Source organism: Fulmarus glacialis, unplaced genomic scaffold, assembly GCF_000690835.1.
Source record: "Fulmarus glacialis isolate BGI_N327 unplaced genomic scaffold, ASM69083v1 scaffold12158, whole genome shotgun sequence".
Taxonomy (NCBI): domain Eukaryota; kingdom Metazoa; phylum Chordata; class Aves; order Procellariiformes; family Procellariidae; genus Fulmarus; species Fulmarus glacialis.
Genome location: NW_009229013.1, coordinates 8,147 through 33,485, shown reverse-complemented (window position 1 = coordinate 33,485; position 25,339 = coordinate 8,147). Strand labels below are relative to the sequence as shown.

Sequence of the window (25,339 nt, the reverse complement as noted above, 5' to 3'; positions counted from 1 at the left end):
CTTTTAAACTAATCTTTTAGCACTAACTTTAAATTGTCATATATTTACAAGTTGAGAAGTGACAATTAGGTGATTTTAGTAATAGATAGAGATGGAATCTGGGAGAGTGCCAACTAGGATATCAATAAAAAATGCAAATATGGAAATAACATCTTTTTAATACTTATTTGCATCCATTAGTGTGCTCTTCTATTTGGCTCATCATATTAAATACAACTGTGTCATTATTCATTTAGATACAAACAGAAAAAGATTTAAAGTAAGGAAAAAAAGCTTGAAAATGGTATGCCCCGTTCTCAAGAGGTTGTCTGTGATTTTCTTTTTTTCTTGCCAATTACAATTTTTTTTCTTCTCTAAAAATTAAGTCCTCCAGTCACAGATGCCTAACTTAATTCTCTTTAAACATTTAGATGACCCTGTTCCTTTTCACACTGTTACTACTTCCAGCTGTGGTTGAGTGAGAGATGGTAAAAAGAAACTGAGTCAACTGAAGTCCCTTTAGCTCAGTAACCTATCTCTGGCCATGGCCTAGCTTTGAGAAGGTACCTCCTCTGAATACTCTCCTAGCATGGGCTCAGGTTGATGTCAGTTAGTGTAGAACTGAGCTATTTGCTTATAAAGTAATTTTTTTTCTCAGACTTGGATTATAGCTCAGAAAGGGACATTTGGTGTTTATGAATCTCTCTGAGTTTCGTTATAGGAGATATGTGGTTGGAAGAGGTCCCTGTATGTTCGTTTCTCACTCTTCTCCCACTCCATGCTTGGCATAGGTTGTTCTGAAACTACTTCTAGTTGAAACCAAGTTAGTCAACTGGACAGAGCTCCTTGGTTTATAATAAGCATATAGAACTGTATTTCAGAACAGGTGGTATCAGTGTGTTCCTTGTTCTCTTTCCAGTGATCTCAGAATATTGCCGTAGCTGACTCTTCCCAGTGACTGCATTAAAAGCTCTACTGCATAGCAATTTTCACTATGTTCTGTCCACCAGTGTCCCTTGTCCTATTAGGTCATGGGTTCTAAGAGGTGCCTAAGAATGATCATATTTGTGGTCAGATTTTTTCTTTCTCAAGTCAAAAGCTTACTAGAGTCTGTTATTTTTAATTTGTGATTCTTTGGCTGGCTGGACTGGACTGGGACAGATTTTTCTGTTCCTCCTACTTTGTGATCAGAAGGAATGAATTAATCACAGTATGTTTCTCTTGTAGTATAGAATCCTTCTGCTAAATATTGATTTTTCTTAAGTAGCTGCATGTGTTTGGGAGGCGAATCCATGGATAACTGATTAGCTTAAGAGCCTGCTTCTTAATACTAAAATTTCTATTTGTAATATCTTAATAGCAATTCACATGGCGTATGTCTTACATGCTATAGACTCTTAATGTTATTTGAAATAGATCCTAATATAATAATAGACTCTCATTAAAATATACATTTACAAGGGGATTTTGCTACAGCTGAAATATATTTGTATGTGTGTTAATGTAATAAATTTAGATAGCCCATAATGAAAAGGGATGGAAAAGTTGGTTTGATAAAGATGCTCCCGAGGAAGAAATTATACCTGATGGATATAATGATTCCCTTGATACCTTTCGCAAGCTTTTACTCATCAGGTGAGCATCTTCAGAAAATTGGGAAATGCATACATGGTTGCATTATGTGTCTCAGTCTATTGGTATGCTATATCATAATAGCGTAATTTTTATTAATTTCTGGGTAACATGAAATATTATTTAATTCACTCACTTGAAATATGATTTAATTCACTCACTTTGGAGCTATCCTCTGAAGAATCTAAAGAAGTTATTTCTAGAAAATATTTTTTATAGCTTTGCTTCTATGTCATGACAAATGGAAACTGGGAACCACATTGCAGCCATGTGAAAAGTGTGCTATAAGTGATTTTATTGCATCAGCTAAGATCTCTGTGGCAGGACTCGGGACAGAATGGAGTTCCCCAAAACAGCATTCAGCTGCCTTATGCATGAGATCATATCTTCCTACGTTCATTGTATACTTTCCAAGTGCTACAACAAATAAATCAGAGACACTACAAAAAACCAACAACATTAATTACTAGGCCATGATTTGTCTTTGGAGCGGATTCAACCTGTGCAGTAAAAAAGGCCAGATTCTGATGGAATAAGTTCTATATTGTTCTATGCTATACACCCTGAAGGGGGGAGGGGGAGCATCTAAGTCCTAAGCCTTTAAATGTTAAGCCTATAAATTGAAGCTTTGCAAAGTCATATATTTTATCCAAAAGTAGTTGCTTGGTTTTTTTCCCTTGGGAAAAATAAAGACTCATCCCCAACACAAATGCAATCCAGTGCAAAAGAGTTGAGTCTGTACCCTAAAAGGCTAACAGATGCAATGAAACATCTGCAGAATTTTACTAACAGGCAAAAGCAATCTTACATTTCCCTACTTGGGTCCTCAGATACAAAAGCTCTTAAAATGAAGAATGTCCCAACCTGATAAAGGTACCCAGAACAGAAAATTCCAGTGCAAATAGTTTACTTAAGGCAAAATTGTAAGCAACTGAAAAGTATTGAACAGTCATAAGTAGAGGGAAGACTACTAGCACTGTCTATTATTGTATCTGTAAAGACAAACCTACAAACATATATATGAATGTGTATATGCATATGTGGATGTATATATATGCATAGTATGAAGCAAAAGTCTCTATTTGATAAAAATAGAATTTCTAATTTAAGTCTAGTCTTTGGAACAGCAAGAGGCATTGAATTTGTATCTTGATATATATTTTTATTTCTAGGTCTTGGTGTCCAGACCGAACACTTTCCCAAGCCAGGAAATATATTGCAAATTCCTTGGATGAGAAATATACAGAACCAGTCATTTTGAATTTAGAAAAAACTTGGGAGGAAAGTGACACACGAACACCTCTCATCTGTTTCTTGTCTATGGGATCTGACCCAACTATTCAGATTGATTCCTTGGCTAGGAAGCTTAAATTAGGTATGAAGTAATTATTTGTTGTCATGTGTTAAGATACAGAAGGGTAACGTAAGTAATTCCAGAGATTTTTTTTTTTCTGAAAAGTATTTCTTAAATTCTTTTGCACTATTGATTGTTCCTGAACCATCATCTTAGGGATAAAATAATATTTTAAATAAAAGATGGCATGCTGAGGATCATTTTGTATGCAGTTGAACACTAATGTTTTCAGCTCTTTTTTTATAAATTGTTATCATCCTTCCCAGTGATGATATTTTTTTAATTCCTAACTATAAGACAATTTTTTTTTTTTTTTAAATTCTGGCATGGTGACAATACTGTTTTCTTGTTTTAACTCTTAACTGCAGGTAACTTAAAAATCAGCAATCTGCTTACAAGATTACATTGTAACAAAAAACACCCACAACATCTGCGTTGTTTGTATATTCTGGACTTTATGGCTACATTATATGGAAATTTTGAAAAATTGTGCATACAAACTAGTTGGAAGTAGATACATCTATTTATTATATTAGTCACATTAATATGTTCACAAATGCAATTTTACAATTATGCATTATGCTTATTTACGTGGCTTCATTACCTACACTTAAAGAAAAATCTGGGTTCATATTTCAAATACTGTGGCTTACTTCATTAAAATTTAGCACAAATTCCCATTGACAATAACAACATTAGTCACAGTCTTTCAGTTCTACAAACACTGTAAATATTGTGGATGTATATTTTAATGTTATTTTACAAAGTTTCAATGTTTAGAAAATTTATACATAGTAGTATAATACAATGGTGAAGAGATTCTACTTTCATAAGTATATATTTTTGTATAAAAATGTATTTCATTGTGCTGTATTTATATCACTGGTTTTTTAGACTGAATTTGAATTATTACTTTTTCTGAAGAATGTAATTTCATTAATCATATATTATCAAATATGTTGTAGAATGTAGAACCATCTCCATGGGTCAAGGACAAGAAGTTCATGCACGCAAACTCATACAGATGTCAATGCAACAGGTGGGAAAAAACACTGCAGTATAAGTTGATTGTCTGTTTTAGCATTCTTTTACACCTCTTTTGTATGCAATCTTCAATATTTTGCATTTTCACCTTACTATCAGGCATATCTCAGGGTAGAAAAGTCTCCTTGAGTGCCTGAGCCTGAAAACATTCCACTGTGGGATATGCATGTGCCAGTGGAGTCCTAGTCAATACTTCTGCCAGCAGTAATATTGAGCAGCTTTTCAAAGGTAGCACATTACCTTCTCATCACTATGCTGTTATCCAAAGGTAAAAGGACATCGTGTCCTAATTCTATCCTGTAGGACTTATCAAGATTATTTCAGATTTCCATCTGAACTAAGTGGTTCTTTTGTCACTTTATTCTCCAATGTTTAATCACAATGAGATGAGGAAACGCTTCTTTCTTTAGACTTCTGCAAAGTCCTGTCCTCAATCTGATAGACTGAAGTGCTTCAGAGCCTTTCCAGGACTTCCTGTCTTTCATGCAGAAGAAAAGAAAAGGTCAGGCAGTATCATTTCAGGGAGTTCCAATTGTATTGCCTGATATCTGTGAGGTATCTTCATTTGAGGCAAAAAAAAAAAAAAAATCTCTTCCCAGATGTACTATGGTATAGTCTGCTTCATTTGTGTTTCTCTATTATGGACAAATATAATACTTGTATATGGCCTTTACTGCACACTTGCCAGACATTACTGTATAATCCAAGGTTCTATAGCTAATGCAGCCTTGGTTATGGAAGTTCTCTATATTGTATCCCAGCAACCTCTCAAGTCCTATCAAATGTTGTGACACCAGTACTGGAATATAGATGAACACCACTTTGGAAAAAGAGAAGAAACAAATCTCTTTATAGCAGATGGCATTTTTTATGATGTGCAAACGCACACATACATCCCTCACACTTCTTTGTGTTCGTATGTCTAGAATTGTCATCATGAACTTCCAGTTCATTGGAATGGTGAAAACTGGGGACTCCCTGCCTTTCTTTGCCCTCAATTAAAACGACAAGGATACGCAAAACAGCACTCCAGTAGAGCTACTAGTAACAATTTCTGAACTAAATGCCTTGGTGGTGTACACATTTTGCAGAGGGAGGGATATGTGAACATCAGATTTGCAAGAACAAAACAGAATTAGTAAATACAAGACAAATATCTGTGGTTTGTTTCTACTTCTGGCCAAGAGTATATGATATGATTAAAACTGCTGTGCTGTGTTACAGGTAGGTAATTTTAAAAAACTGAGCCTGATTCATTTGGAAATGTGACAAATTGATTAATCTTCTTCAAAAAAGTGGTTCCCCACAAAAGACGGAAAAAACCCGCTTCATTTAATCTTTTTTTTTTAATATCCATCAGTTCACCATAAATATTTCAATTATATTTTGTCACCAAATGTTATTTATTTCTTTTTAAATGAACTAAAACAAAATTGCCGAAATGAAATTACAAGCTGTAATGAAATCCACACATCACTGTTTAGAACTGATTAAATAATGCTCCATTTTAATATCAGGCTTCTGATTCATCAGGCTTCTAAAGTGATGCTACAAAAGCTGATTGAATTTAAATTCATAAGCAGAAATGCAGAGAGATAATAATCAAAATAGAGCTTTCATGCAACTTGAGAGCTGAATAAGATCAAAATTAATATGCATATAAACTAATTGCAGTTGAAAAGTTTTAGAGTCTTGTTACCATCTCTTTACACTTACTTTAGATTATGTTATTAACAAATAAATTTAAAAAAAGATGTATTCCTTAGATTTCAGCTGTTACTTTTCTACTCACATTCTTTTGGATCTGATGGCAGGATTGCTTATCACTGGTGTTTTGCTGGGAGAAGACAGGAATTACTTCTTTTTGCCACTAGGTAGCACTGATACTTTACTTAGAATATTGTGTCTGGTTATGTTATTTTTATTGTGAACAATAGGATGTGGAAATAACTTTTTCACTAACTTTTCCTATTTGCTTTAACTGTGCCAATAAAAAATCAAATGGTAATACGTGTTCAGGAACAGACCAAAAGTCAAAAAACTCAGAAAAAAAAAAAAAATATCCAAACCAAAAAATCCCATGCAAGACCAAATTTGGTTCTAATATAGACAGTTGAGTTTAGCATTATGAATAACTTGTTCTAAATTTTATATGGTAATAGTAGATATTCTTATTTAGGGAGGCTGGGTGTTACTTCAGAATTGTCATCTTGGACTGGATTTTATGGATGAACTACTGGAGACACTTCTTACTGCTGAGATACAGAATGAGACATTTCGAGTTTGGATAACTACGGAACCACATCCTAAATTCCCAATTACGCTGCTACAGGTTTGCTCAAATATTTAATTCAGGTATCTTGTGCCATCAAAATTATTCAGATTAAGTGTGCAAATGGAAATTAAATAAATGGGGGGAAAAAAAAAAACAAAGCCCAAGAAAAAATGAATTTACCTTACAATGCAAATACCACTTCAAACAGGAAGGTTACTTACCAGTAACTGGAAGTTCTCAAAGATGCATTATGTATGTGTGAATTCACACTAATTCTATACACAGAAACACTTGAATCAAAACTATCAGGCTTTACCTGTATCCCTTTTTTTCCAGCCAGATGCCTTTGTGAACAGAGTAATGCCCACAACTGTTCTTAGGCTCTTCCAGGTTTCCCTATCTGAAATAAAGGATAAAGGGGATAGAACACACACGGACAGCACATTGTCAAAGAACATCATCTACCAAGAAGTTACCTGTTTTTCTTTGGATAAACTATAAATGGTTGTTCTGTAGATCTCAAGAAGACATTTTTCATCAGTACCAGGAAAATTGCCTAAACTCTTAGGAAGTGCATTTAAGTTACTTATGACGGTTCCTAGCATTCTCACAACAGATCATAATGCTAGTTAATATCTAGTGTAATAGCTGTGTGTTGACACTTCTGTGTTCATAAACCCCTTTCCTCTTAAAAGCAGTGGGAGTCTCCTTAGTGGTTCTCATTCTTTCTAAATAAAAGTAGGTAACAAACCTGATATGTAGGATGTGAAGGGGGGGAAGGGTTCTTTTCTCAAATGAATCTAGGAGACAACCTTCAGTAAGAAATCTACACCACCATGGAAAAAATCCTTTGAAATGTGGAAAGACTGGTTAGCAAGTGCTCCCATTCAGTCCAATGCTCTAGAGTGTTCATGCGCACATAGGTCCTTGCAGAAGGCTGCAGCTTATCTCTGAGACAGCTTGCCTGGGCTTTGCAGCCCAGAAACAGGTTTGTGAAACTGAAGCTGAAAAGTCGTTCCTTAAAAATAATTGAAGTTCTTTACCACAAATATGGAGATAGTACAACTGCCACGTGAACTACATATTCATCAGTGTGTCTTCCATTAAGTGTCTCTCAGAAGTAGAGACAGTTCAGAGCCATGCTTGCATTCAGCCTGTGGGCAGCCTGGCATTTACTATCCTTTCAATGCACGCTACCATGCTACCCAAGCCAGCCAGACAAGTACTTACTGTTGGAGCAGAAAAATACTTTTGTGTTCGGGTTTCTCCAGCATTTGAAAGTGTCTCAGGGAATACAGTTTCTGGTAAGGTGAGTCTGTGTCTGAACTAATAGATTCAAGTGTGCCCATGAACATTACCCAGCATTGGAATGCAATAGTCCATTGGGGTAAGCAGTTACAACATTCTCTGACATGAAAACCTGTGCTAACTAGCACTCTTTCAAATAATTTGCAGGCATGGTTTGACAATTAAAATTTTGTAGAAACTATTCCCATTAGGCAGTTCACATGAAACTAAAGGGCTGTATTCTAAGGGGCTGTGGCAATTTACTACCACAAATGCGGATTCCAAGCCTGCTCACCGGAGTGCCCAGGAACATTCTCAGGTGACACTAATTTACTGCTGCAGACATAGCCACAGGGTCCAGAGTAGCCACTGTGAACACAAAGATCTGATCTGAGGCGAGGTGAGATTTCTTTGTATTTACTGGGAAGTCCTGGGACCAGAAATACAAAAGAGTTCTTGTAATCTACTCTGGATAATTCTCTTCCATCAGTCATTGAATTAGGGATAGAGAACCATATGATGCCTTCTGAAAAGCATGGCATTGCTTCCAGGTTGTTAATGAAAATTCTTAGATCCATGGACAAGTGTCAGTGATGGTTCTGACCAACACAAACTGAAGGTCTATGTTCAAAATCTTAAAGTAACGTATATTACAGAGTTTTGTGGCCTAATCTAATATGTATTCCTTTTACGCACTTTATAGTAAAACTACATATCAACTTTGTATCTACAATGCTTCAACTATTTACATTTTATTTATAATTAATGGTTGTGACATTTTTGTATGTTGCTGGTTTTGTTCAATAACAAATCCAATTCCTTTATCTTTTTCACATGACAGATTGCTATAAAGTTCACAAACGAACCTCCCCAAGGTGTACGTGCCAGTTTGAAAAGAACATTTTCTGGAATTAATCAGGATCTGTTAGATGTTAGCAATATGCCTATGTGGAAACCTTTGCTTTACACTGTAGCTTTCCTGCATTCTACAGTTCAGGTATTTCTTATAAGGTTTGCAAATAGCGTTATAATATATGGAGTCACTTTAACAGAGGTTCCTGACAATACGCATTCTGGTATCTATTGTAGCATCGTGTTTCAGGGCTGAAGCTTTAATTTCTATAATCTGTATTTCAAGGTTCTTTATTCTCTTAATTGTTTTATAAATTTTACACAATTTTCACACTATGGGCATTTAGAATGAGGATTTTTCTCATCTAATTTTAGCTGTCCAAAAGATAGTCATTTGGTGTAAGGCAAAAAGCTCTCTCTGTAGTCAATAGAAATAGATAAGCATCTCGAAAAAGAAAATAATCTTATCTGTCTTAGCTGTCTCTCTATAAAAGAGTAAATAATTTTCTGGATATTTATCACTCTTTCTGTCCACTGATTTTAAAGGCAATCCAAATGCCTACCTTAGAGTAGCTGTCTGCTTTCTAGATGGCTAAAATGAAACAAAATTCTATCATCTAGAGTCTTGTTTTCATCTTATTTTTATCTGTGTCAATGTGTTTCCTCCATTAATTCCAAAGTAAGCACAATATGTATATTTTGTACTTTAAAGATATGTAAATTTTGAGATCACAATAAATACCAACATTTTGAGCTCTCTGAATACACTTTCTTTTCAGCAAGGATCTCAAAATAGTTCTAAAAGGCTGTTTAAACCTTAGGCTCTATTGAGCTGCTTATATTTTCAGTGTAACAAAGATGATGAAAGAGAAAGATAATTTGTTGAGGTCCCTATTAAGATACAGTATTTGGCATTATTTTCCTCCTTCTACCTTTTTATAAACAGTGAGAAAGTTGTTCTGTGTACTGCCTCAGGATTATTCTGTTCTTGTGGAACTAGAAGACCTAAGCTTATTCAACCATCAGTACTTTTAAAAAATATTATAGCTATTCATCTCTTCAGAAAATTTATTTATGGATTGCCAATCAGCAAGCAATATATACATTGCCCTGCCTTTAAACGGACCAATTCCTAATATCCTTTGGTGACAAGATCGCTATGATAAATATAGCTTAAGAAGTAATTCAGAGAATTTGGCAGAAAATCATTATACCTTTCTGCAGGGTATTATTGGTTAATGCTATCTCATCTGTTTATAAACGATACCTGATTTTGGAAAAATAAAAGTTTTTTTTCAGTTCTAGTTCTTTTTAAATATTGTAGCTAAGGTACCTAAATGTTACTTAACTAGATGTCAAAGACTGTCAGTCATTGTGACCTGGTAATTTAAATTCTAATAAATATGTTGTCACTTAGTTAATTTTAGAATGTCAGTATTACACTGTTTATTCATTTAATAAATGTCAGCACTATTCAGCAATTTAATTCTTAACTTCTTAGATTAATTTATTCTACGTTCTGAAAAAAATCATTGAGCAATGTAACTGAGGTGGTTAAAATAAAGTTGTGAGAAATCTAATAGTATTGGATGTTTAAAATATTTGGGCTGCAGATTATATTCTCTTACGTTTATAGTCAACTATTTTTACTTTCCTGCAAGTGTTATAATTTTGTTTTCAAATACGTATGCAATGATAAATTTCAATAATGTAGTGGTGGAAGCCTTATAATAAAGTTGTGAATTTTGAAAAACATATTAAAACAATACAGTGAAACAGTAAGACAAAAGGGGCAACCTAGAAGCCTTTGGATAACCGAACATAAATACAGGAGCTTGAAAAATTGAAACTATCATTAGACTGTATGTGTAGAAAGAAATGAAAAACTGTAGAACTCGGAATTGTTGAGTGTGCTGAAAATGCAGAGATTCGGTAATTCTTTAAATTAATTACTTAATATAAAAATCTGATCATCCACACAGACAAGACATTTCAAACCTGTGACTGATACATTGATTAGTAAAGGTAGCAATAAATGATTCTGTTGCTTTTTCTATAAATATTTATCCCTAATGGTGTAACTTAATAATAAACTTTGGTTTTTACTTTGTGTATGAGGCACACAGCTGTTTCCTAGGCTAGCTTTCCTCTTCAGTTCAATGCTTTACTCCATTGTTATTATTATTACTGAACTTTAATAATGAAACAAAATTATATGTTGTTTCATAAACATATTTGGTTTTAATTGTATTCCTAAGGAACGACGCAAGTTTGGGCCTTTGGGTTGGAATATTCCTTATGAATTTAACTCATCAGACTTTACAGCCAGTGTTCAGTTTATACAAAATCACCTAGATGAATGTGACATCAAGAAGGTGAATACTAAAATTTGCATACAGTATATTTAATTGCTTTGTATAGCATCTGTAATTGGTTTTTTTCTTCGTGTTACTATTTATAATAGTTTATGCATTGCTATTCTTTCAGTGCAGCTTCTAGTGATCAAAGTTTCAGATTCTCTGTAAGACAGTCAAGCTGAAATGTTTTGTGTGCTATCATCCATGTAAAAATATCTAATAGTTAAGAACTTCAGAATTTGATCTTGGTTTTTTCAGTACCATATCTAAAATATATACAATATCTGTTTTGGAAAGGGAGCTAAAATATTTACAGAGTTTGACAGAGCCTATCAAACTTCTCTATGGCTGCCATTTGGTCTTCTACTATTTGTCAGGGAATAATGTAATAAAATAGCCATTCCTTGCAAGGCAGCACTTTGTCAACAGAGAAAGATGAGAAACTGAGGGAAGGGGAAAAAAAAAGAAAGAGGAGAGGCAGTAGCAGCTGAGAGTGATTTCAGGTCACACAAGAAATAATGATATATAATTCTAATAGCAGGATCAAACCCAACTCTACTATAAAATTATAGAGCTGAGCTCAGAAAATACATTAGAAATAAAGTATTTTTTTCTTGCAACAATGATCTTTTCAGCTTACATTTAAGAGCCTTATGAGCTTCAGATGATATTGAAGTTACAGGCTGGATATCTTCTTCTTACATGTTATAACTACAGCCGTTTATTTACTTTACTTGCATCTAGGGGATATCATGGAGCACGGTACGCTACATGATTGGAGAAGTACAATATGGAGGCCGAGTCACAGATGACTTTGATAAACGTCTTCTTAATTGCTTTGCAAGGGTGAGAGACCTTGAAAATACAGCTATTTGTCATTTTTATTGACAAATACAGAAATCAGAAGACCTTCTTTCTGCTGAATATGCACTTCTTCACCAGTTTATAAGACTCTTCAGAGTAAAATGAATTTTTCAGAACATATTCTTTGGCAGTGAGGTTCTTCCCCTTGGTTTCTCTTTAATGAGGAGCAGAAACTATTAAAAAGACTTAGCTGGAACTCAAACTTAGAAGACATAGCTTTTAATGATTTACTTGTGTATTCAAGTAAAAGTAGGTGTAGTAGCTAAAACAAGAGCTCTAATTCTCCAGGAATAAAAATGAGATTAAAAAAACTCTGAGTAGCAAAGTAATTGTGTTTTTTTCCTCTGGATTTTTCACAGGTATGGTTTAATGAAAAGATGTTTGACAGCACTTTCTGTTTTCACACTGGATATAAAATTCCAGTATGCAAAACCCTGGAACAGTATTTTGAATACATCAAGTCACTCCCTGCCATGGACAGCCCAAAGGTCTTTGGTCTCCATCCTAATGCTGATATTACGTAAGTAGGTCTCAACATATTGAAAACAAAGATCCTTTCTTTTAGTATTTGGAAACAAATCCCTATGAAATGCTTAAGTAAAGTATATTTTTCATAGGAAGTCTAGGATTCATGTGAATTTCACTATTGAAGTGGAACACTTGATGTGTATGTACATGATTATGAATGCAGTATCTTCAGCTACATTTTACATGATCTTTAAAGCAGTTGGAATTCTTATTGTTTCTCATGGTTTTAGATTTTTTTTTTTAAATTTGAAAGCATTATAAAACTTTTATATGAACTCATGATGCAAGGTTCTATGCAGTTCAACTATAGAAAGTTTCTAATGTTTGCCTTCTGTTCTAAGTAGTATGCTATTTTTTTGTGCACACTTGTTAAATGGTTCTCTGGATTGTCATTTGGTTTACAGCATGCCTTTGGATGTAACTACAATCTTTTGTTGCCGTCAGTCCTGCCATTCCCATTATTTAAAAGAGGCTTTTCAAACCTCACCAAGTACTGACTCCGTTTAAAATTTTATCTTTGACTTAATTCACTTTTTCATTCCAAATAATGTGTGTAACAGCTTGGCTTTTATTTCCTTCTAATGTTATATGCCCTGTGAAAGGATATGAATCATCATCATTTTTTTTTTCACTGAAGTTCTTAATAATTCTGCCATGAATTATTGCATTTTCATTACGTCCACATTCATTGTTTCTTAACACAGCTTTTTGTATTTTTTAAAAAAACAACAGTTATTCAAATGCCCAACCGCTGTGGAAACCTAATATCTTTTAATACTTTCGGACAAAACAATAATTTCCCACAATTTTTCAGTCTCAAATTTGAAAGGCTGATGCCATATCAAAAGCCCAGTATTCTAAGCATGCTGAGAGAACAGTACACGGTTTTATGGTCAATGCTGCCTAGCACCTACCATTGTAAATATATACTTCTGAAGAAAAGAATCTAAGAGTAGATTGTGTTTCAAGTCTTTCTCTGATACTTGCAAGACCTCCCTTCCAGAACGGATTAAAGAAGAGCCAAGATTTAACAAAGAACTAAACAAAGTCCTAAAGAGAGACATGCTTTGGATCCAAAATTAGGCTTATAGGAGGGCTAATTTATAGAAGGAAATTTGAGACTAACAGTGTTCGGGGAGCTTTAGTGGGTAGGAACAGCTCTCTCATTTCTCTCTAGTATTGAGTTTTTCTTCCACTTGGTATATCAGCATATTCCTGCTACTTTAGTCCTTTTTCTGGAGATTTTCCTTTGTAGGTATTTCTTTAGAGTTTGGGGAAAATGTTCAACAGCTTCGTGCTTTTTTCCATGATTTATCACGGTCTGTTATAGGCAACTATACACAGGTACTGTCTGTCTGAATTTCGTCTTTGACACACAGACCAAATGGACTAGCATCCCATACAATCCCATAAAAAGTTGCATTCAAATTCTCCTTAAAATATCCTGTCAAGACATCTCAGAGTATGCAGAAGGCTAACTGCTGGAATTGGAACCCTGAGACAGCCAGGACCTCTCCATGTTACTATTACTAATGACAAGAAAGACTTTATCTCCCACTTTAGTGGGACAGTTTTCCAGTTCAGCCAAAACCTTGATCCATTGGTTCCAACTGTAAGACTTCACTGAATGTCAATACTTTCATCCACTTGAGATTAACACCTGAAGTCATTGTGACTGATTTTAACTTGCTATGTGAACCATAGACTCTGCAAAGGCCACATAGTTAACAGGTACCTGAGCATGCAAGGAACATTCTGACAATCTTCTGTCAAAACCCCTTCTCCAATTGGTTTAATACTGAAGCCTTAAATCTAAGTGAATTTTTGTAAAGTTACTGCAAGCTGTTATTAACCAGCTGAAGACAGAGCAGAATCTCCCGTTGTTGAATGTGAGGTTTTGAATACCACATTGCAACAGATATTGCTGTTTTCTACACAAAGCTGAGGTAATAAAGCTGAGGTAGTATTTCTGTCAAACTGCATTTGTTCTTAGTTTTAACTTCCAGTACAGAAAATTCCTGATGGCAGAGATTCCAGCTATCAAACTATGATAGGTTGTTGAATCCAAACTCTATAAGAAAATATTCTTAATAATATTTTTCGGAGCAAATCAAAATCCATAGAAAATTCCTTCTTTTTTTCTTCTTATGAAACAATTTGCTTTGCAATACTGCTTCAGGGCAGAACAATATAAACAGGTATGAATTGCTTTATCTTACATACTCACATTTAGGCAAAATTGGGACTGTAAATGAAATTCATTTAATGTTGCTTTAGCTTCCTTTATGGTTACCCAAGACTTCTTTTAGTGTAATAGAGAAAAATAGATCCTTGTAAAGTGCAAGTTCCTCTGGTCACAAAGCAGACATCTAAAATAGATGAGCTGAATCATGCTTCTTTGCATTACCTATGCGGGCAATCTAGATAAACAGCTGTTATGTAGACACCTACATTTAGATGTCTAAATGTGATCAGGGAGACCCCATCGTATATATCTGATTTCCTTTCCAGGAACATGGTGCCTCCTCTACAAACCTGTGCAATCTTTTTTTCATTATTGTTTGCATCTATACATCAAATTTTATTTGCAATGTAAAGGAAAGTCAGGTTTTCCAAAGCCCAGAAAAATTTTGTTTCAGAGTGTCTTTTATATTCACTGTGTCCCACTGTGATGTGAATGAAATTTCTTGTTTCTATTTTCTCCTCACTTCCACACTGGTATATTATTTTTAATTATGTACACATTAAGATGCATCTTTTTGTCTTTTCTATTTTTATTTACAATAAAAGTCATCTTGTTCAAACTGCTATTGCTATTCATGTTTGCTTCTTTATACAAGATTCAGATGATCATTTCTCCTCTCCAGAAGATTCCTAGCTTGTGTCATTGAAGAAAGGAATATTACTTACCTTTGATTCTGCTCCTTTGAGGTTATTTTTCAAAAACTGTTCTCTGCTTTTCCCCAAAGTTTGCATATTGCCTTCTTTTTTAAATTGTTTCTATTTTTGTTTATCTTTGGGGAAAGACCATTCATTTTTATAATTCTGTAATATTTTATAATTTAATTGATGTAATAATCATGGAACCTATTCCTTCCACATAGAAAAGTCTGACAGCAGTATTGGAAGAACCGTACTTGCAGTGTGAAGGTTCACATCTCTTTTATCACTAGTTATTAGATCAGCAAGACCCAGAGAAAGTGTTACAACCACCAGTATGTCATCCAAATTAGGAATGAAGCCATGGGTCTGAAAGAAATTTGATTTTATCCAACTTTTCTGTTGGAGGTCTTGAAAAAATCTATCATTCTTTAAATGGGGCCATAAATGGACAAAAGCTTGAGAGTTTTGCCAGACAAAATCCTCAGCATTCCTACATTCAGAAGCAGAAATTATGTCCTCTGAGAAGCAAACTGCCAGTAGGATTTCTTCTGTTTTTCTGATTTATAGTCTCTATAATTACATTCACAAACAGTTTATGTTGAAATGCTGCAGTAGATTTTGTAGTCTACTAGCTTCTGTAGTCTTACGATACTATCTCCAAAGCTTAGAGGCTTTAGGACTTCACATCTTCTATCCTGTGGCACAATCCTTCGTTTCATTTCTTATATAATTATGTATGACAAAGTAATAGAAGGAGATGGGTGTCATATGAACATCGAAAAGTAAAACTGACATGCAAAATTATGCTTTGAGTCAGTATAAATTTATGTTCTGAGTCAGACTCAGGCTGTATGTTCCTCAGGTAGCTGATTCCATAAGGTAAAAGTAGGCAATGCCAACACTGCAGTACCAACATATACACTGTTACATGTTCTTTCTTACTGCCTCTCGCAGCTCTATGCCACTATCGCATTATAACAAAAGTACTCCTATAATTCTGATTGTGTTGAAGGACTGACGTGGTCTACTATCTTTTACCATGAAATACCACATGAATTTAATTCACTTTTTTGTATTGACTCACAACATAAATTTACATAAGCACTGCCCATGCTGTACTATGGAATAGAAGGTTTTAATCTCCAACGCTGTAAATCTAGCAGCTTTTATCATTAATCCTGAAATACCTCAATGCAGAATGAATTTACTATTTAATAAAGGGGCAGCTTGCAGAGTTATGCCTCCACCTTTTCCTTCTTCTGCATTCCACTTTTAAGAAGTAACTAAATGAGGGAAATATTCTTCCATGTTACAAAACTTTTGTTGCTTCTTCCCAGCAAATAGCTGTTTAGAAGTTCAGGCATATGCCATTTTCTTCCCTTTCCTTAGAATCCCTAGAAATCATATGATAGGTTTTCCTCACACTCTCAAAGGTTGAGAAGCAGCCTGCAGAACTCTTTCTTCTTCTTAGCCCTGAATTAGAAAAACCAGCAACTGTATAACAGGGTGTGTGGAGGGAAGTTCATATTCTTTACAACCATGGAAAACCACGCATTCACTATCAGTGTGTTCAGGTTGGTGCAGGACACAAAGGAAATCAATTTCGTTTGGGAGTTTTGATTTAACCTGGTGACACAGTACGTTTTTTCTCAACTTTCAAATTGTGTGTTTTACAAAGTATTCTTTTAACTATTAAAAAATCCTCTGCTACTTATAACATATTTCTTAACCTCTTAGATACCAAAGTAATACAGCAGCTGATGTTCTAGATACCATTACCAACATTCAGCCTAAAGAAAGCGGTGCAGGACCTGGAGAAACTCGTGAAGCAATCGTTTATCGTTTAGCTGAAGACATGCTAGAGAAACTTCCTCCAGATTACATAGCCCATGAGGCAAGCTAATCTTAGTTGTTTTCTTACTGTTCTCTCTGTGGAGTTTTCACATAAGATATTCCAAAAAAGAAACCCTGAACTGTAAAGAAAGATCATATAGCTAGTAGCAGATTCAAGCAAGGAACCAGCATCTTTATCGCTATCAGAGTGAATGGATATGAGGCTTTTTTATTTAAAATCAAGACATCTAACAATTGATCATGGAGATATGTCATGGAGACTATGCTTGGACTTCCAAAGCTGCATGTGAAAACACAGAAAAAAATCAGTCTTGACTTTTTGTGACAGCAGTCTCCTGGGCCTTCTGGGTGAAGTCCTGTTCTAGCAATAATTGGGCAGTATCAGCCAAAAAATAAAAATAAAAACTGCAACAGTTTTAAGGGGATAAATGTTAGTTGAATAATGTGAAGTACAAGTCCACTATTTACTTTTCTGAACACAAGAAAGTTAAGATGTCAAATATGACAACAGTATTTCAGTATTTCAGATTTAACTAAATTCCTTCTTCTGCGCTCCTATATTTTAGGTAAAAGCTCGTTTAATTAAAATGGGACAACTTAACTCTATGAATATTTTTCTTCGGCAAGAAATTGACCGAATGCAAAAGGTCATCACAATACTCCGCAACACTTTGAATGATCTTAAATTAGCCATAGAAGGAACTATTATTATGAGTGAGGCAAGTAAAAGCATATTTACTGCGTATGGAATACTCTATTTTAAACTATTACCTTAATTGCTTTAGTTCATATATTATAATTTCATTCCTTCAGAATTTGAGAGATGCACTTGATAATATGTATGATGCTCGAATTCCTCAAGTATGGAAAAGAGTATCTTGGGATTCTTCAACACTTGGCTTCTGGTTTACTGAACTTCTGGAAAGAAATAATCAATTCTCTACTTGGATATATGAAGGAAGACCAAATGTGTTTTGGATGACCGGATTCTTTAATCCACAAGGTAAGGGTACTGAAAGGACTTGAGCAATAATATATTTAATCATAATTTAATGGGTTTTACTACATATCTAATTTAATATTACACCTAGAAAAAATGTTTTCATCGCTGTCAGAATATGTCATAGAAGCCAAGATGATAAATGGATTCAAAAAAGAGATTAGATAAAGTCATGGGAAACAGGTCCAATGGTAACAATAAACATGACTGTCCAAACTTAGCCTTCAAGTTGGGAGATCTGTAAGCTCCAGATTGCCAGAATCTGGAGGAACATAGAAGGGAAAGGATTTATGTGCCATTTTGCCTGTCGTGATATTATTTCACTAAGCATCTGCCTTTTTCTAGTGTCAGAGACAGGATGCTTGTACAGATGGTCTTTTAGTCTGACCCATAAACACAGTTTTTATATTACAAGAAGGAAAACATGTAGTTAACACATAAAATGCTTTATCTTTTTGACATATTTTAGCATGATATGATACAGCTTCTAAAGAAAATATACTTAATGATAATGATACAGCTTTTAAAGAAAATATGCTTTTCCTGTGGTTTCAAACTGTTTTAACTCATTCCAAACTGTAAGTTGTGAGTATGGAAGAGCTTTAATCTAGAGCAATATGTTATTTATATGCTGTACAGTAGCAACAGAAAGAATTTTTTTACAGTAGGAACAATCATTCACTGGAACAACCTCTCCAGGGACATGGTAGAGTCCCCATTGCTGGAGGTTTTCAAGATGCAATTGGATAGGGTGCTAGATAGTCTCATCTAAGCTCTCTTTCCCACAAAAGGTTGGACCAGGTGATCTTTCAAAGTCCCTTCCAACCTGGGCTGTTCTATGATTCTATGAACATGCAACTATACCAGAATTTATAGTAGTTATCTATCTTTCACAGAGAATCATCAAACTGTAGTTTTCACAGTGTTTCCATTTCACGTTATTTAATGAACAGTTTGTTCAAATTAATCAAAGATATACTGCAAAGTACAAGTAAACATTATCTATCATTATCTGTTGTAGCTTGATATATTTATCATTTTATAGGAAAGAGGAAGAAAAACAAATTGTGACCATCTTCTTGAGTAACAAAACCTGTTAACCTTATTAGATGCATGTTCATAAAAGAATCTCATTTAGCATACACAACTCTCCATACAGAATTCTCATGAGAAACTTCTCCCATGTCACAGCTATGAGGTGGTTTTTTTAAATTAGGATTAACCTCTGAAATCCTTGAATATTTTATGAGTTATCTTCACTTTGTGATGCTTTTATTCTTACTGGCCTTTCTATGACCAGGACCGTAAAAAGTACTAATATCAAAGTCTTTTTTGGAGTCGCTCTTAGAAACAGTTGAGGTGCCTGGAGCACATCCAAATTATCATTAAAAGATGGTATTGAGATGCCAGTCAAAACATCATTCCATTTGTATCATAAATAGCACAGCTGGTAAGCATACTGATCTCTGGTGATTCAAGAGCAGTACTCATGGAGGTATAAAAGAAGATAATGGACCAGATTCTTTTGACCAAAGAAAATATTTAGCCTAATAGCAAACAAACCTGAGACACAGATGGTCTTGAACTTGATGATTGCTTCAACCTCTGTGTTCCAAAAAAACAGTCCTGTAGATGGAGAAAGAAATCTGCTCAGTGCAAAAGGTGTGCTATGGCTGGGGGTGAGGTAAGTATAGTTACTGTATTCATAATACTGCTCACCAGGAAATTATGAGTAAATCAAATCATACAGTAAAGTTTAAAAATTGACTGGTGTGAGGTAAATCAGAAATTGGACTACCCTGTGCTGCCATTGCAGGAAAATCTAGACTGATTGCACTGGTGAATCAAGCTTTAAATCTATCATAGCATTGGCAAATACATTATAATGTTAAAACACGAGGAATGTATTTTATCAGTTTAGTGGAAAAATCTATTTATAGTACTATAAAGTATCACCAATAATTGTATTTAAACTTGTTGTGGCTTTTTAGCAATTATCAGTGCTTGTCTCCTATAAATTATCATTGTTAAGGGAGAATGTATGTTAGTGGTGGTGCGATATTCCAGTCAGTAGACATGGCACTTGGAATGAACAGGCTTATGAAAAACCAAATATCATATTATAGAGATATAATTAATTTTTAGCAAAATTTAGAAGCCTAGATCACTCTGTTTTATTTTTATCAGAATATATAGTATTTGAGAAATGAATACATGTTCATTTCAAGTACTACATTAATTGCATTTACATCACATATGAATATTTCAGCTGTGACAATTATCTTAGCTTCTAATGGGCTTTGTCCTAATCAGCATGTTAAACCACTTCTTAAATCTTGAAATGCTGTCTTCTACTGCATGCCCGTGTACTTTCATGATTTCCCCAGAGCTTGTCAGTATTTCAGTCGGTGGTTTCACCTCCTTGTGGATACTTGACAGCCCACAAAACGCTAGTCGTCTTTTCCTTTATGCCCTATCAAGAAGAAACTGATGCTATTTCATCTTTAAGTCTTTACAGTAATCACTCTTAAGTATGCAGTTCTCTATTGTTAACTTTTCTCTCTTTGCCTCAATCTCTTTCTGACAACTCCAAGTAGTTCTTCATCTGGTAACATAAAACAGCAGCTATTGGTTTTTTGGTGACTGCATTGTCATCTTCTGAGACACTTATACAGACACACAACCGGGTATTTGCTACAAGTGTTTCATTTTTGTAACTTTTTCCTTTATAACACATCCAAACCTCTTTGCTGCCCAGTTATTTGTCATCGTGTGCTTATACTATTCAGCCCTTTACCTCTCAAACCTTTTTTATTGCAAACCTCTGTAAAGTCTTTTCAAACAATACTCAAAAAATCACTTAACTCACTGCTTGATTGTGTCATCCTCTACCTTCATTTCTGTATAGGACCCCCTTCTTCATCCTTCATAGGCACTGCCTTGTCTAGATTCCCCACACTCATATAGTTATTTTTATTATCACATTCAGACACACCTTTTCTGTTTTCCATCAGTGAAATTTATTTTATTTTTCTACTTCTTTCATTTAAAATAAAAACTGCCTTTTCCCTAAGCTACCTTTACATAAATATCAGCTCACATAACTGATATCTTGTCTGCCTTCAAACTCCTTCTTGGAATACAAATCTACCATGGATCCTGTAGTTGATTGCCTAATGATAATTTGTAAATCAGTATCCTGAGCAAGCATTTGTTAACTGAATAATTCAGTATAAAAAAAAAAAAATATATTTTATGTGCCATTTAAAAATATTTTTCTCAGTGTAATGCATTCTCTGCCACTTTTGTCATTTGTTCCTATTTTGGACCAAAGCAAAGTTTGCTATCATTAGTCAAGGTGCTCGTTTTCAATAGAACTCTAAATATCTGTCTATAACATTCAGTGCAGAACTATGCAGATAACCAAGCAAGATTTTTTTTGTTATGTGAGATATATACTAAATCTCTGGCTTAATTTCTCAAGGATTCCTGACAGCAATGAGACAAGAAGCAGCTCGAGCACATAAAGGCTGGGCTTTAGATACAGTTACAATACATAACGAAGTGCTAAAGCAAAACAAAGACGAAATCACAGCACCTCCTTCTGTATGTATGACATGCAAAAATGTTTCAGTATTAATTTTGGTATTTAATTTGTATTGTTTATTATTCAGTCATTTTGGATTGCTAGAGGAAAAAGTTACTATTGTCTTCACCTCACTGGTTTTACTCAGCATAGAAGATAAATAACAATAAGCATAAAGATCTAAATTTTTTTATTTTGCAGAAATATTTTATTAAAAGAACCATTTCATTGTACCACCTCTTGATTTTTGGAATTTATAGTAAACTTTAGATTAAATTGTGTAGTGTATGGGCTTTATTAAACAACTTCTATTGCCATCCATTTCAGTAGCATTATCTTCCGAAAAAGGATGGTACTACAGTTTAAAATTAAGTAGTTTGAAAATATTCAATGTCAGATATTTTTTACTATAAAACATATACTCCTTTTAATGGTTTAAGCCAATTACTCATTTTACAAAACAGATGCTTTATTTTGTGCGATGTATCTGCTTACTCTCCACACAGGAAGGAGTATATATCTATGGGCTATACTTGGAAGGTGCAGGCTGGGACAGACGAAATAGCAAACTCATTGAATCTACACCAAAGATTCTTTTTGTCCAGCTGCCTGTGGTGCATATATTTGCTGTTAATACAACCAGTCCTAAGGATCCCAAGCTCTATGTCTGTCCTCTTTACAAGAAGCCCAAGAGGACAGATCTGAACTATATTACAGTGATCTATTTAAGGACAGCAGTGTCTCCAGACCACTGGATATTGAGAGGAGTGGCTCTCCTGTGTGACATTAAGTAAACTGTTTTTCATACCATAACAGAAACAGAATATATGGCACATGTAACCAATCACATGTGTAATTCTTCCACTGCTTTTTATTTGGTGGCCATTGGTCATTGTACTTGAACTGTTGTTTCAGTCTTGGCTTAATGATTTTTTTTTTCTCTGCTTCCAGTAAATTCAGTTTGTCTTGGCTATTTGGTGATAGTTTTAAAGTTAAGTTTTCAAAATAAGTTCACTGATTGTAGTCTTTGATGTTTCCATTATATTACTTTAAAAAGGAATATTTGCTTTAATAATACAATTAATGTAAAATAAAATGTTGTTAAACTGCAAAAGAGAAAAACTTAGCTTTTTCACATTCTTTCTCATATACAGCTTTTAGCTTGTGTTTCAGTAACATATGATGACAACAGAAGACAATACAGAACATAACAAAATTTAAGTTCTCCTAGGTACAAGTTTTAAAATATTCCTGGATTCTGCATGATACATATATTATTTTCTTTGACTCTGCAGAAAACTTTATATTTAAGACAGAGAAGTATATTTGATCCATATTTTTGGTTGGGGTTTCTCAGGGTTCAGCTGTTCTTGTTAAACTATATAGTTTAAGCAAAACTACACCAGGAATGTTTGTGTCTGGAATACCTGACAGAGACCAGTATGTTCTCTGTCCAGTTTAGCTGTGTGGGAACACAGCTACAGAAGTAGAACAGTGCCAACTACTTAATATAGATGTTTTTGTAATTAAAATAGAGAACCAGATTATCTACAAGTACAATTATTTTCCTGCATCTCATCTTAGCTCTAAAATATAGGCTGGAATCCTTGGAGTGGCTATCACAGCATTATTCTGTGATAAACCTGATGAACATCCATGAATTTTCCAGACATAATTAGCATTAAACATAATTAGCATTTAGTATTACATAGCATACATTCTATGCATGTAATACTAAAGAAGATATGCAGTCTACACTATCTCTTTAATAATCTGCATAAAATTTGTTCTTCCTTCAGATACCTTTATTTGGCAACACAGTTTTTCACTTACACCCCATGACCGGACTATGTTCTTCCTTCTGAAGTTTAAGAGTGATCAAATGCATCTGCTGTGGCAAAGGGCAGCTACTACTTAATTAGGTCCTGGGGCATCTGATGGGATGGTAAAGGGCTCTTCTTGAGTTAGAATCCTACAGCTTTCTGTGGGAGATCACCATCCCAGGATATCCTTTCACAGAAAGGCTGTGGCATATAGGAAATAACATACATAGACACAAAATGATGAGCAGAGTAACAAAAAGGAAGCTCTCCAAATGCAATTAAGTAAAATGTTTCTTCTCTCTCTCTTCTGTAGACTTAGTTAGATCCAAATATAACAAACCAGCTAAGGTGTTAGGTAAAAATACATAGAAATAGTAAAAGTTAAAAGTTGTACCACAGAACTATATATGCACAGAGGGGAAAAAAAAAAATATCTGACTGTGCAACTGCAAGAAATTTTGCTCCAAGTAATGAAAAAATTGGTGACAGTATTTGTGGTGGGTTGAACTTGACCAGCAGCTAAGTACCTGCCCAGTTGCTTGCTCACTTACCCCTGCCCCAGCAGGATGGGGGAAAGAATTGGAAGAGCAGAAGCTAAAAACACGTGGGTCAAGATGAAGACAGTTTAATAAGTGAAGCAAAGCTGCACACACAAGCAAAGCAAATTAAGGAATTTACTTTCTGCTTCCCACTGGCAGCCAGATGTTCTTCCCACTTCCTGGGAAGAAGGGCCTCAGTACACATAATGATTACTTGGGAGGACATGCAATAAGTACAAATATTCCCCTTCTTTCTCCTCTCCCCAAGCCTTTGGTGCCGAACATGACATCATATGGTATGGAATAACCCTTTGGACAGTTTGGGTCATCTGTCTGCTTTTTCCCCTCCCACGTTCTTGCGTACTCCCAGTCTACTCGCTGTGGGGGCAGAGGGGGAAAAAGTTCATATCCAAAAACAGCACAACAGCTGTAGTGTATTCATTCCTGAAGTTTTTTTCCTGGTCTGGCCTTTCAGCTTAATTATGGGGAAAACAATGTGTAACCCTGTGAATGCCTCCACAGGTGGAAGATGTGCATTGCCACATTTACAAGTGAAAGTCTATCTGGGAAAATACCAGGGAAGGTGCAAATTAATAATGTGCTGAGTTATATAACTTACACCGAACAGGGGTTTATTCTCCATCCTGTATAATGTCAAGAACAGAGATGAATTGTATATTGTTTATCTCAACTATTTCATATATTGCATCAGATTCTTGAGAGCATCTCTTTCCTCTGCTTGTCAGAGTCCAATCACCATTTCCCATCTCCTCTGAGCCTGTCTGGGGGTTTGTTCCGTTCTGTTTCTTCAATACCATGCATTAGCTCATTACTTCCAGGTTACAATGAGTGTTAATTTCCATATAGCTTTCCAGTTAGTTTATGGAAATAATCTGTGTTTTGTGACAGCAACAATCTACTATCTATTCAGAAGGCTCCTTTTTTTTCTTTGCGCGCTTTAAGAATATTTACAAAGTATTTCTCTGCCCTAGTCATATGTGGGATAGTAAATTCTTACACTTAATTTGGTGACAGCCAGCTCTTCAAACATCTGACAAGGTGCAGTTAATTACTTGAATCACCACAAATTATTCCTCCCAGCTGACATAATCTATAGGAATTAAGACCTTTCACTTCCAGGAATGCTCTATACATCCAGGATATTGTAACAAGCATTCAAATTCCTAAATTAACTCTAACATAGTTTTTTTCAAGTTACTGAATAAATTACTTCCTGAACATTTTTATGCTCATTTGCCATTCAAGATACTGCTGTTCAAATTGTGAGACAGTATCGTGGTCCCTGAATTGACAAAGACAAGAATGCCATGTCAGCAAAACACAAATATTTAACGGATGATCAAAAAAAGACAAATACTTGAAATATGACATTTAGCTAGTCTCTGTGGAAGCAAGGGACTAACTCATGAAGATCTGTGTTTGAGAATGTAAAGAAGAACATGTCCAGAATTAGCTTCGAGG

At 34.8% G+C, this 25,339-nt stretch overlaps 1 protein-coding gene across 1 annotated transcript in view; it reads left to right on the top strand.

Moving 5' to 3' along the window:
• DNAH8 (dynein, axonemal, heavy chain 8) overlaps positions 1-22,289 on the top strand; it is a gene marked incomplete at its 5' end in the record, with an annotated part of 59,509 nt that extends 37,220 nt beyond the window's left edge. Inside the window, 13 exons of the mRNA XM_009583698.1 lie at positions 1,496-1,614; positions 2,784-2,986; positions 3,931-4,004; positions 6,189-6,341; positions 8,413-8,568; positions 10,682-10,798; positions 11,525-11,626; positions 12,004-12,164; positions 16,793-16,949; positions 17,476-17,628; positions 17,723-17,912; positions 21,394-21,515; positions 22,002-22,289. Coding sequence (XP_009581993.1) covers positions 1,496-1,614; positions 2,784-2,986; positions 3,931-4,004; positions 6,189-6,341; positions 8,413-8,568; positions 10,682-10,798; positions 11,525-11,626; positions 12,004-12,164; positions 16,793-16,949; positions 17,476-17,628; positions 17,723-17,912; positions 21,394-21,515; positions 22,002-22,289 — 1,995 coding nt within the window. The remainder of the gene's footprint in view (positions 1-1,495; positions 1,615-2,783; positions 2,987-3,930; positions 4,005-6,188; positions 6,342-8,412; positions 8,569-10,681; positions 10,799-11,524; positions 11,627-12,003; positions 12,165-16,792; positions 16,950-17,475; positions 17,629-17,722; positions 17,913-21,393; positions 21,516-22,001) is intronic.
• Between the last annotated feature and the right edge of the window lie 3,050 nt (positions 22,290-25,339).